Source organism: Panulirus ornatus, chromosome 56 (assembly GCF_036320965.1).
Source record: "Panulirus ornatus isolate Po-2019 chromosome 56, ASM3632096v1, whole genome shotgun sequence".
Lineage (NCBI taxonomy): Eukaryota > Metazoa > Arthropoda > Malacostraca > Decapoda > Palinuridae > Panulirus > Panulirus ornatus.
The window spans coordinates 3367544-3381759 of NC_092279.1; the positions used below are offsets into that span (position 1 = coordinate 3367544).

General features: G+C 36.7%; 2 protein-coding genes across 2 annotated transcripts in view; one reads left to right on the forward strand and one right to left on the reverse strand.

Annotated features, from left to right (window-relative positions):
- LOC139765828 (uncharacterized) overlaps nucleotides 1–3418 on the forward strand; it is a 33616-nt gene extending 30198 nt beyond the window's left edge. The window contains exon 7 of the mRNA XM_071693643.1: nucleotides 1–3418. This exon is cut by the window's left edge and continues 621 nt beyond it. The gene's annotated coding sequence lies outside the window, so the exon portion shown is untranslated.
- A 3895-nt stretch (nucleotides 3419–7313) lies between these two features.
- The window catches only part of Rab8 (RAS oncogene family member Rab8), a 32344-nt gene continuing 25441 nt past the window's right edge, over nucleotides 7314–14216 (reverse strand). Inside the window, exon 5 of the mRNA XM_071693645.1 lies at nucleotides 7314–12479. Within this exon, the coding sequence (XP_071549746.1) occupies nucleotides 12381–12479 (99 nt within the window). The 3' untranslated portion in view covers nucleotides 7314–12380. The remainder of the gene's footprint in view (nucleotides 12480–14216) is intronic.

A 14216-nucleotide genomic window follows, 5' to 3' on the forward strand; every position in this document is an offset into this window, starting at 1 on the left:
AAAGGGAATGATTATCATTATTATAATTATCATTATCATCATCAGTCGTTAGTAAAGAATGTGATTATTAACGATCGAACGACTGCATTATCTCCAGGGCGTCATGGTTAGCGCGGGTAGGGCTGTCCACCAACCACCCGCCAGCAGCAGGAGCAGCAGCCAATGGGGTTCGTTTCTTCTTTCCTAAATCACTACGTTCATGTCGTAGTCGTGTATATATATATATATATATATATATATATATATATATATATATATATATATATATATATATATATATATATATATATATATAGTGGAAAGGATCACAATTTTGAGCGTGATCAAGATATTCCTATGAGTCCACGGGGGAAAATGAAACACGAAAAGTTCCCAAGTGCACTTTCGTGTCATAATCACATCATCATCAGGGGAGACACAAGAGAGAAATATAACAGTCAGTTGATATACATCGAAGAGACGAAGCTAGGACGCCATTTGGTAAACATGTGATTGTCCAAAACATGTATATCAACTAACTGTTACATTTCTCTCTTGTGTCTCCCCTGATGATGTGATTATTACACGAAAGTGCACTTGGGAACTTTTCGTGTTTCATTCTCCCCCGTGGACTCATAGGAATATATATATATATATATATATATATATATATATATATATATATATATATATATATATATATATATATATATATAAACTCAAATACAATGGGCATTATAGAGTCATTGCATACCCAAAGGCTGTAGCCCCGCCTCTCCCGCACAATGCCTCTACCACCACAATGCCTCTACCACCACAGTGCCTCTACCACCACAATGCCTTTACCACCACAATGCCTCTACCACAATGCCTCTACTACCACAATGCCTCTACTACCACAATGCCTTTACCACCACAATGCCTCTACCACAATGCCTTTACCACCACAATGCCTCTACTACCACAATGCCTTTACCACCACAATGCCTCTACTACAATTCTTTTTAGTATCGCCACCACCACCGCACCGCTGCTTGTAGAATTCCCTGCCACCGCTGCTTGTAGCGCTGCAGCCAGCACTCCTGCTTGTGGCGCTGAAGCCACCACTTCTGCTTGTAATACTGCCGCCACCAGCACTTCTGCTTGTAGTACTGCCGCCACCAGCACTTCTGCTTGTAGTACTGCCGCCACCAGCACTTCTGCTTGTAGTACTGCCGCCACCAGCACTTCTGCTTGTAGTACTGCCGCCACCAGCACAGCTTTCAGCCTTGCCGTTTTTATCATGGCTTGTAGCGTTGTCACCACCACGGCTTGTAATATTATCATCATCACCACCACCACAGCTTGTAGTATACCCGCCGCCACCACTGCTTGTAGTGCTGCCGCGCCACCACGGCTTGTAGTATACTGCCGCGCCATCACAGCTTGTAGTGCTTGCCGCGCCACCACGGCTTGTAGTACTTGCCGCACCACCACGGCTTGTAGTACTGCCGCGCCACTACGGCTTGTAGTACTACCGCGCCACCACAGCTTGTAGTACTACCGCGCCACCACGGCTTGTAGTACTACCTCACCATCATGACTTGTAGTACTTGCCGCGCCAACACAGCTTGTAGTACAACCGCGCCACCACGGCTTGTAGTACAGCCGCGCCACTACGGCTTGTAGTACAACCGCGCCACCACGGCTCGTAGTACAACCACGCCACCACGGCTTGTAGTACAACCGCGCCACTTCGGCTTGTAGTAATACCACGCCATCACGGCTTGTAGTACAACCACGCCATCACGGCTTGTAGTACAATCGCGCAACCACGGCTTGTAGTACAACCACGCCACCACGGCTTGTAGTACAAGCACGCCATCACGGCTTGTAGTACAACCGCGCCACCACGGCTTGTAGTACAAGCACGCCATCACGGCTTGTAGTACAACCGCGCCACCACGGCTTGTAGTACAAGCACGCCATCACGGCTTGTAGTACAAGCACGCCAGCACGGCTTGTAGTACAACCGCGCCACCACGGCTTGTAACAATGTCGCGTAACCACGGCTTGTAGTACAACCACGCCACCAGCTTGTAATACTGTCGCGCAACCACGACTTGTAGTACTACCGCGCCACCACGGCTTGTAGTACAACCGCGCCACCACGGCTTGTAGTAATGGTCTGTGGTACAGCCAGAACCACAGTGACACAAGTCAAGTGTCCCTCGTTCACCATCAGTGATACAGTCCTGTAATATCATTACAAAAAACACCCGAAAATCTACAAGTCAACCTGTGGAGGTAATTGGCGTTCGCACTCGTTAATGCGCAAATGTAGAAAAAAAACAACGGAGCAATATCCTACATCTTGCCTTTGAGTTCATAAACACCAATAATTAAGGTTAAATTAAGGTCATTCGATACATGACCTTAATAATGATAGTTTTCTTGCCTTTTTTTTCGTAATTACATTAAAATATTTTTGCAACGAACGTCATTCGAACAAGCCAATGGCGGAGCCGGCTTCGTATTGCATGGAAAAATCGGATATACCGAAAAATCGCCTAAAAATGAATGAAACGCATAAAAAATAATTACAGGGTAATTATCTAAAGCTTAATTGCAAAGAAATGTATTTCTTACCTTGAAAAGCAGGATTAAATATGAGAAGTGTTGAGTGAGCCGGCTCGACCGGTCAGCCATGATTCCAGGAATATTTCAAGGCGTTAACAATCGTATAAAAGACAATCATAATGAAAGAAAAGCTTAAAACAATTTTCTTTTGGAAAGAATAAATCTTAAACTAAGTACTTCATACTTTAATGATGCAGATGTGATTATAAAACTGACCAAACATAACATACGAATATTTTTCTAAAGACCGGGTGAGACAGGAATGAATTCACGCATTGTCCTTACGCAAAATGTATCTTTCAAATTTTCTTCGTAAATAAATTATATATATCGTATGCGTGACATATGATACGTGTTCTGGCTCGCTCATTATCACTTGTTATTGATTAATTAACCCAGCACTTTGAACATAAGTCCTATGAATACAATTAGCGAATGGCAATGGCGAGCATTTGAAGAACCATATCCACTCATAGCGGGATATCTAATTGGCATCCAGTTCTTATGGCCTTTTTACACCCTAAGTATATATTAAAAAAAATCATTTGTAATATGCATGAATGATATTGTCGACGGAAACCTGCCATAGAGTATGATTACGAACTGCGCGCCCTAGACAAAATGTAGCTTATTCAAGTAACCGAATAGATTTCTTTTTTAACTTTCCATAGGTTAGGTTACTCTAGACTCCCATATTAAGGTCGTTTGGTCATACTTGTTCGTTTATCTTATTCACCCAACTGAATATTTATCGAGGGTACGAAATTGGCATTTCATCTCATTGCATATCATCTAACAACCATTTTTTTTTAATGTTTATCTCTAATGATAATACATCATATTTATCATTACTAACACCACACATCATCATTTACTCACCACGACCCCATATACTCTTGCCCTCACCACTATGGTCATCTGCACCATTATCGCCATGGTACTTACTGCAACCTAACCTATAATGCTATCTAGGCCATCTTCATCAACTGCACCAGCTACTATAATGCTTCTATAATCATTATTCTTCCTTGCAGCAGTTGCCCGCTCGAGAGGAGGGGCGTCAGGGCACCATATGCTCTGGCAGTGCAATGACTCCTTAATCAATCCCAATTATGTCGTCTAATATATAATAATCAAGCATTCCCATTCCTTGCGCAGTATAATGTTTGACACTGTAAATCTAAGCTTCCCATAGCTTGTTTGTGGTTATGTGAGGTACGAGCATAAGAAAATCATGTATTAACATTTTTCTGAAATCACTTTTTAAATTTGTAAGCTGTGATGCAATTTGTTTTAATCTGAAAAGGTACAGAATCTCGTAATTTATCTCTTTCACACACTTCATACACATCTAATGATGCACATTGAAGGATATGTAATTTCTAAATATCTACTCTCGTTTAAATGACCATCTCTCAGAAAGTGGAATACAGTTTCAGTTATTGACAAAAGGAAGACCAATAATTGCTGTTTTCTTCAAAATTCATAAACATAGGGGATCAAAACTGGTTATCTAAGTGTGGGCCTTTTATTCCAGTATGATTTTTACTTCATGTGGCTATCTTTACTAAATATTATGGCAGCTAAAGCAAAAACGAGAATAGTTTTAATTCTGAAACTAAAATGAGATTTAGTGTTATATCCTCATTAAAAAAAAAAAGGAATGGAATTTCTCAAGTGAGGATGAACTTATAATTCAATTCATAGTCACTCTGAAACAAAACGAATAGACTTATTAGTTGATTAAACTGGCTGGTTGTTTAGTTGGGATTTAAGACTATCACCTGCCAGAGTTATCAACGACGTCAACATCAAGTTATAACCACTATTCGAAAAATACATAAAAATTTCCTTCAAGTGACAAAAGTAGTTCTTGGGTCATGTACACTCGGCTTTGTGTATGGCCCATTTTGCATTATGGCCAAACATCTACATTACTGCTGTATACTGATAAATTGCCATTTCCATACATTTCCAGGAAAGGATTACTTAAAACACTAACTAAGGACTCTGTGGCATAGGGCAGGAACATAACAGGTCACAAAGTCTCTCAAGTTTAGAGACATCATAGACAAAGTTACTAAAAAAATAAAATCCCCAAAACAACCTTTCTTTATATGAAGGAATTCTAGAACTCTGGTGAACATGAAGCCCCTTGTAACTTAATCCCGTCCAAAAATTTCCAGGGATATTGGGAGAGTTCTCCAAGCATCAATGATGAAAAGCTATACTTACATTGACAAAATGGGGTAAAAATAAATAATTCCGCATACAGAACTTCATTATACTGCATCAGACAGAAAACACAATACATAGTAACTGTACCTTTATTTTTGTAACAAAAATGCATTTCCAGTTCACCTGATTTGCTTAAGCAAAATTGCTCTTTCCAACATATTATTACGAGACAGTATTATCTAGTGCAAGAATAGCGACTATCAGAAGGCTGGAGAAACTTTTACATAATGAATCTGCATGTAACTGAATACAGACATCTGTATATCTTTTCTGCTGGAGTTCTGTCCAATTAGTTTGGTTTTTGACTTATGTAAAATGCTTAAACCAAGCATTGTTTGGTGCTGTTGCCAGATGCCATGACTCTCTAATACAGTGACCAAGTTATGATTCTACGTCAAAATATTGATGGTAATACATCACAAAATGGTATTATAGGCTATTTTCCTGTAATACAAAAACTCTCATTAATATTTCTTTTTTTCAAGGTTTTCCCATCAAAATTCTTTGATGGAAAACCTTGACCAATACATTTCATGTGGTGGCTACTACAAGAAATTACCCAGTGTCAGAATCGTGGGATCTTGGCTGACATGGATTTGCCATAATTCAAGGGCATTATGGAATATTCAGGGCATTTCAGTGTTAAGGGAAACCTCTCCGCAATCTGTCTTCTTGCTCAGTTTGACTTCACTTCAGAACCCCCACTTGTATCTAAATTTAAACCCTGGTCCAAAAAATTCTTTTAAAAATAACTTTGTGCCTCATGACTCTAATCTTTCATTCACTCTGGTGGGTTGAGTTTGTCATGCAGGAAAGTTTCCTGTGTGCCTTTTAAGTAATACCCGAACAGACAGGGCAACACAAATTTGGCCTCTTTTTCACATGGTACCCAGTTGAAAATGCTTTGGTGTTTTACTTATACACAGTAAAACTTGTCATAAATTTTAATCATTAATATACTCTACTTTATAGTGTTATAACTATATACACCTGAATTTTAAGTGTGTTCATACTGTGAGGTGGACATGAAAACAAGTCATTCCTGATGAATTCATGTCCACTAAATTAGTGAAGTTTCTGTAGATGTATTTCTGCTGTACATATAGCCCTCCTAGAAATAAGTTGATATGAAGGCTGCATTCTGTATAAGTTACTTCTATATATTTTCGGAAGTTACCAATCACCTGATGATTATATCAGTAATTAGGTAATTGAACTTGATTCTCACTTCTCCTAAGACTTATGTATATAGCCAATTATCAAAAAATAATCTTATTTAGATTGTCAGAATATGGAATTTTCAATGACATCCAATGTAGGAAATTCACTTACGAAATTACATGAGTTTTTTTAAGTTAATTCCCCTTAGGAAAATCTCACCCAAACTGAGGAGGAATATGCTTCACACTGGAAACTGATATGCACTGTAGTAGTGCAGGTGAGAAATTATATTAAAGCACTGTCAAATTTGTAAAGCCATAATGTAGTTACCTGATTAAAGTTAGTTTCTGAGTATCGTCTTTTACTAAAATACCCTTAAGATTCAAAGTAAGCTACTGTAGTTTGCCATCTCAACACAAATCCACTCCATGGCCACAAGGCAGAAATCCTGTTTGTTCTGGAATGGTAACGCAGTGACTTTGGAACAACTTGGTGATATCAAAGAAGTATTATATTCTATTTAGTCCTCATTATGGCACCCACTCAGATAAAATTACTAATGTTACCTCAGGGAAAATCACTAGTCAGAAGCTCCTTCAGAAATTCCTTGTGGTGATACATGGCAGTGAAAGGTTTCCCACTGAAGCTTGACGGACTTACCCAGGTTCACATTTCAGAAAAAAGTACTATGAATTTAAAATAATTCACTTTGAAATCAAATTCCTTATGAATTTGACAACTGGAACAACTTTTCTTCTATGTTATGATGAAGTAAAAGATTCTTAAGGTGACAAGAGACTTGTTCATTGTCTGGAGTTTGCTTATATAGCAAATAGAGGTCTAAGCCTGCATACTGAGTTGAAATGTATGGGGTTGACTTGTACACCATAATATACAGTAATGCTCCTTCTAGTAGTCTCTTTCCATTAAGTCCAAAAAATAATTCTAATTGAACACAAAAAAGGCATATGGACCAGAACATGCAAATGCACCTGTTCTTGCTTGCCTGTTCTGCTTTGCCTAAAAACCAAACCTTCATTTTAGAAACATGCAGTAATGTGACCAATCCAAGTAAAGGGTGATCATTCTAACCGATGGAATTACCATCATATCTCCTTGGCTTCAACTTTTCCAAAAGTTTGAATCTCTCCTCGACTTCCATATCCTTAAACATCTTGAATCTTAAAGTCTTTTCTTAAAACCATTAAAAGCATGACATGGAAGTGTCTGTACTGGTAAAAAACTACATCAGAATATTTCCAAAGGACAATTATCTAAGAAACTGCATGGTACGGAAATTAATAATGTAGCAAAAATAATCAGCTGTAAGATTTTTATTTCAGATTTTGTTATCAGTTATCTATAAAAATGATGACAAATGAAAACAAGTACTTTCATAAACATTTACAGTAGACAAGGTACACATAGAAAATCTATGTACATAAACTACCTACACGTTATGCCATATCAAATATGTCAACAGTGACATTGCAAATGAGTCCATCAATAATTCATGATGGACAACATACCACACATATAACATTGTCTTAGCAGTAGATCATGTACACATGTATCATAAAGGTAGGCCAGAAAACGCACTGTCATGGATGCTGGCTGCAAAATTCCAATAAAAAAAGATCTAGTAATATACAATAATCTACATAAATGTTTAAATTTTAAAAATTTAATCTCCTTAAGTAAAAAAAATAATTTCTTCCTCGTTGTCTACCTGCACTTTATCTTTTAATAAGTTTAACCAAAGAAAGTTATGGACAGATTTCATAATACACATATATCTTGATCATCCACAGCTTGTATTAGCAAAATACAAATCTTTTACAATCATCTGTAATTTCTGTAGTAAACCTCCAGAATTTGACATCTATAATATGAACAAAATGTGTATTTCAAACAATTTCTGGTTACGGATATTTGGCACTTGGAGTATCAAGGTATTAGTGTAAGTAATATTAAATATAGTCCATTATGTCATACTCCATTTTCTATTCCAAACAGACCACTAACTGTTGATTACCTGAAAGTCATCAAATCTCCTAAACTTGTTAAAACTGGGCTATGAACATAAACAGAATAACAGTATCTTTATATATACCTTCTTAAAATCACCTGAGTGGTCCAATGGAATCCGCTCCCTTGTAAAAAAATATGTGCTTGCAAAATTTACATAAATCATAAAGTAATGCTTCTTTCTAGATGACACAAAAGATGGAATCAGAGAGCACAATTATCTATAGACATAAAATGCTTATACTGATGGTGCACCACAAGAGTGCCATCAACAGTACATGGTATCCGAGAAATGCTGGAAAATAACCATGATCTACGTACAATAGTACGGAATACAGTCACCCATAAATTACTGAATCAATGAGTACAAAGCAAGTTTATATGCACCACATATTCAAATAACAGAACAGAGCATTCCATCACTGATGAATCTCTGTTGACTTGAATAAAGGGAAGAATACTGAATGTTATAAACTTTTCTCTTTTCTTCTTCCACTGTGGTTTCAGTTTCAACACAATCTGAAGCATATGAGATTTCACTTTTTAAATATCATCCTTACTAATAATAAATACAATATACAAAACATCTGATATGTACAGTATGCACCAATGTATTTATTACAGATGCTGTATTTACTATAAGGTATCTTTGCTAAACAGAAAACATTCTTCCTCATTATAAATTTCTGTTGGATTTTAAAGATTTTGAAAAACACAGAAGTTCAAACACAAGCGACTTACTTGGAACAGCTGAAAACTACATTTCAAGATAAATGGACTTTACGCCATCAGCAGAAAATAGCTGTCATTTTTCCACGATACATGGAATTTTCATTTGCAGCAAACAGCAGCTATTGTCATCAAAACTCTATCCCTTGTTTTCTATATTTACTATAGCAAACAATAACAACAAGAGTATATATAAGCTTCACATACAAACTTTCATGAGTACAATTTCATAAAACAACAAACAAATAAAAAGCAAAGGAGTCTGCAGAACAGATGATTTCCCTGAAAAGCCAGAGAGACAGATTATTTCAACACAGTGTGAGGTACGTCATGAAGACAACCCTAAATATCTAGTACTGAAGTAGCCAGACCTTCAAGGGGCATAACAGCTACACCTTGCACTTTCAGTAAGTGATCTGGAAACTGAATGAAAATGAAGTGTAGATATATGTAGAACAATACACAGTACGATATATTGAAATGAGCAAAACTATAAAATCCCCCGGCAAAGGTATAAACACTTGTAAATCTGAGCTTTAAATGTAATAAAATAAAGAAATAACTTTCAAAAAAATATCAAAATCCACATTTTCTACAATCTGCAAGATACAGAACTCTTATGGTTCAAAAGGAAACCCCTTCCCTCACCTCATTTGAGTACTATGATATGTTTCTCGGATAAATCCCTATGGAAAACAAGGATTTGCCAAAATAAATTAAGTAGCTAAACTAAAGTAGCAACCTATTACCTCATTTGGGTTATAGGTTCATGATGTGCCACAAAGAAAAACTGGGATTATACTGGTATGTATCATGGCAAAGCTAAATATGCCAAAAATTCAATAGTTTCCAAGAAAAAAAAACAGAAGTCTGGTATATTTACAAAACAACTTGTGTACTAGAGAAATGATACGTGCATTTAATCAAAAAATCAGATTATGCAAATGAAACCTAAATTGTAGTCTTTCAGACATTCCTTATGTACTTATTTGATGCCAATCTAAAAACACATCAGCTTTGTAAAAGGACATCTTCAGGTATCTTCTTGAAAGCTCTATCAATGTAACAAAAATCCAAGTATAATATTGCACAAAAAATGTCTTTAGTAAGGGAGAACATTAACTGCCACTGACTTCTGAAGTCTGGCATCGGTTCTCTTAAATTAGAGTTTATGTGAATGGATTATTCTCACAATTAACCTTTTTCTAATGAATTATGTACATACAAAAAAAATTATATTCAAAGGCTTTGATTACACACTTTTCCTAATATTTGTTGTACAGAATGAGTCATAATTTACCAGTTAACATCACATCAATTCCACAGATATACTGAAAATCATATAAATATTTCAGTTAAAATTTCAAGGAATCAGTTTTCACTTGTATCACAGTACTGGAAAGCAAGAGGGGAAGGGGTTGTTCCTCTGGAACAGTTCGTAGCATCTTCAGTGAAAGTTCTGAATCCTACAATGACTTTAATATTTTTAAGGTATTTCAAAATAAAAGGTGTCCAAAAGTGCAAGGTTTCACTGCACTATCATGCCTAACAATTCTGCCATCAAACCAAATGTACAAACTGTGGTAAGAATCTGTCATACTTGTAAAAGTGGAATGAACAGGCTACACACAAATCCTGAAATAAGCTCCATTATCACCTGACTACAAAAGAACAAAGGAATCATTACAAAGAAAAAATCCGTAATTATTTCATTGGTATGTTTAGCAATGAGAGGCCACCTGCATCAAGACTGAACTTCATACATTCATCCCTTGCACCATGTATAATTTTTGCAGAGCACCTTCGTATGAAAAAATCATCAGCATATGAGTGGTGTAGGAGCACAAGTTTATGGAAGTCCCATTATTGAGCTCTCATGCATAGAATATAAACAAATAATAACATCCCATCTATATATTTGTTTTAAAGGTTATGTACATAATGACTCATAAATGTATTTTCTTGAAGTAGAGGATTTTCTTTTATACAATTTAGAAATATATCATCAGAAACTTACTTCCTACTTAATATGATTGCCATTTACACATTTCTTAGAGAAACTACCACTTATCAATGTACCTAAAGCCTGATAGATAATTTTGTTATAATGAATAATAAATAAAAATTCTTGAAAAAAAAAATACTGTACTGTACATAGGACTAACTACACAGCATATCTTAAGCGCAAAATACAGTTAGCACATGGGTCAGCTAACGACATCATGTATTTATGGATGGACATTGTGCTGTATACAATTTTTGTGATCACAAATTTAAATCTATTAAGGTGAAAATAATGAAGAGTGAAAGTTGAATTCTTTGAAAACAGGAGTATAATTCTACTAGATGTAAGTTAATAGATCACATATATGGACAAATCTACGAATCACAGATGCATAGTATGAACAGATACGTACTGACACATGTAATGCCTGACACACTGAAGATATTGTGGCAACAGGAAATTCTGTCAAACTTTGGTCATAGTCTACAATATACCAGGCATATTCTCATGCATACTCAATGATATACCTGGCATATTCATAAACATAGTCAACAATATACCAAGCAAACTCCTGAACATAGACTTTAATATACCAGGCATACTACTAAACAGTCTATATCAGGCATACTCCTGAACATAGTCTACAATATACCAGGCATACTACCAAACACAGTCTACAATATACCAAGTATACTACTGAAGTCTATAATATAACAAGCATACTCCTGAACAAAATCTACAATATACTAAGCATACTCCTCAACAAAGTCTAAGATATATCAGGCATACTGATCAAGTCTACTACATACCAAGCATACTTCTGAACAAAGTCTGCAATATGCTAGTTATACTATGAAACAGTCTATAATATACCAGGTATACCACTAAACAGCCTAAAATATACCAGGCATATTCCTGAACATAGTCTACAATACACCAGGCATACTCTTGAACTTAGTCTACAATATACCAAATATACTACCAAACAGTCTAAAACATACCAAGCATACCAATGAACAGTCCATAATATCCCAAGCATATTCATGAGCATAGTCTACAACACACCAGACATACTCCTGGACATAGTCTACAATACACCAGGCATACTCCTGGACATAGTCTACAATATTCCAGACATACTCCTGGACATAGTCTACCATATACCAGACATATGCCTGCACATAGTCTACAATACACCAGACATACTCCTGAATAGTCTACAATATACCAGACATACTCTTGAACATAGTCTACAATATACCAGACATACTCCTGGACATAGTCTACATTATAACAGACATACTCCTGGACATTAATTACCATGCTGTCTCATCCTATTCTCGATCACTCTTATTATCGTAAAACTGAATATCTTTTCAAAAATGAGTAACTCCAACTACTGAGTCATATTTCAGAAACCTTGACTTACTTGGTCGGCTTGATAACAAATCTGATGATACTTTCCTCCATGTGCAGAAATGTCTACAGTTTGTCCTCGTCAAAGCTGCAACAATCACAGGAAAAGCACACTTGCTCCAACATTTCTTGGCCTCCAATCAGCTTTGACAGGTAAGGCCAGATAATGTCCACAAAATGAGGCTATAAAATACCACAAATGAGATCATAGGATACTACACTTGGCTAACCAACTGCTGATAGATTTTCGTGGAGGTTCATTAGGTTTGATCATGTGGCCACCCTTGGGAGGATTACTTGCTTCCTAAAACATAAAAAAGAAACAGGATACCTCAAAAAAGGCACATTAAAACCATATGGTAATGATAAAGATCAAAATCAATTTAAAACTCAGTGTATTATGAAACTTACTGATCTATCTCCTCTAACAACTCTCTAAGTTAGGGGTCTTATCAATAACCATCAAACAGCCATTTGCAAATAAGAAAGTACAATTTAAGTGACAAACTTAATCAGCTACTTATACAGTACAGGATATCAAATTGAAACTTACGTCTAAAACAAAACTAAATACCAAAGAATATCACACAACAACATGCCGGAGCATTATTAGCAGATATTAACACATCCCAGAGTCACAAGGATAACAGGAATATTCTTTCTGCAATACAACAGACATGTAATACAATACACTGTTTGATAATCACAAAAGTTAAATAATGTATATGCAGAAAATCTGTGAAGCAGCATTATTCATAAAGATATTCTCCATTCACATTTAAAAAACATAAAAAAGCATGAATAATAACAACATCTGCATTCAAAACACATGCATGGTGATTCCATAAGCTGGGATGATGCTTAGATCAATCAGGATGCAAGGTGGGTGGCAGATGAATAAAATATTGTTATTAGTGACCTGACTTCCTGCATCTTTCGAAGTAAGTCTGTGTCTCCAGCCATGCATGCTACAACTACACTGCTTCATAATCTAGGGATTCTTGTGATTTCAGTAATTATATTTCTGACTGTGACATATTCACAGACCGGGATTTAATGTATAGGTTCAAATCCTGGTTATAGCACTCACTCGCAGTAATCCAGCTGTTCAACTTCCCCTTGGGGTTTGCCAACAAACTGGATACCTTGCTTACGCTAGGGTGTATATGCATATCTCTTTGTCTGTTCCCAGCGCTACATCACTAATGAGGGAAATAGCAGACAAGTATGAAAAAATATATACATCATAATTAACCTCGGACCAATTTCTAGGAAAAAACCCTGGTGTTATCCAAGACCTTTCTAAGGCTCTTGCAGTTCAAGGAAGCAGTGCCTCCATGAACAGGGAAAAGCAGACTCCTTTAGTGAGAGGCTCTTTGACAAGAATGTATTCCCAACTATACAGTCTTCCCAGAGGTAACTTTTCACTCATGGCATAACCTCGAGCGGCCAGAGTTCAGCGACTCCTACATATATACATATATATTTCTTTCTTTCTTTCATACTATTCGCCATTTCCCGCGTTAGCGAGGTAGCATTAAGAACGGAGGGCTAGGCCTTTGAGGGAATATCCTCACCTGGCCCCCTTTTCTGTTCCTTATTTTGGAAAATTAAAAAAAAAATGAGAGGGGAGGATTTCCAGCCCCCCACTCCCTCCCATTTTAGTCGCCTTTTATCAATTACATATCAATTGATAGACATGCAAAAGAGAAGCTTTTGGGTGCATGTGCAGTAAATGTGCAGAGAAGGGCAGCTGGTGGGATGTCCAATCACTCTTGTGGAGGGAAGGGTGAAGATTTGTAGAGGTTTTCAAAAAAGAGGAGACAATGTCGGGGAGAAGAAAGTGGTGAAAGTAAGAGAGCTTGGAAAGGAGACTTGAGAGAAGAAATACCAGGAGAGAATGAGTGTAGATTGGCAAAAAGTGAGAGCAAATGAAGTGAGAGCAGTGGGAGAGGAATGGGAGGTATTTAGGGAAGCAGTGATGGCATGTGCAAAAGATGCATGTGGCATGTGAAAGGTGGAAGGTGAGCAGATTAAAATA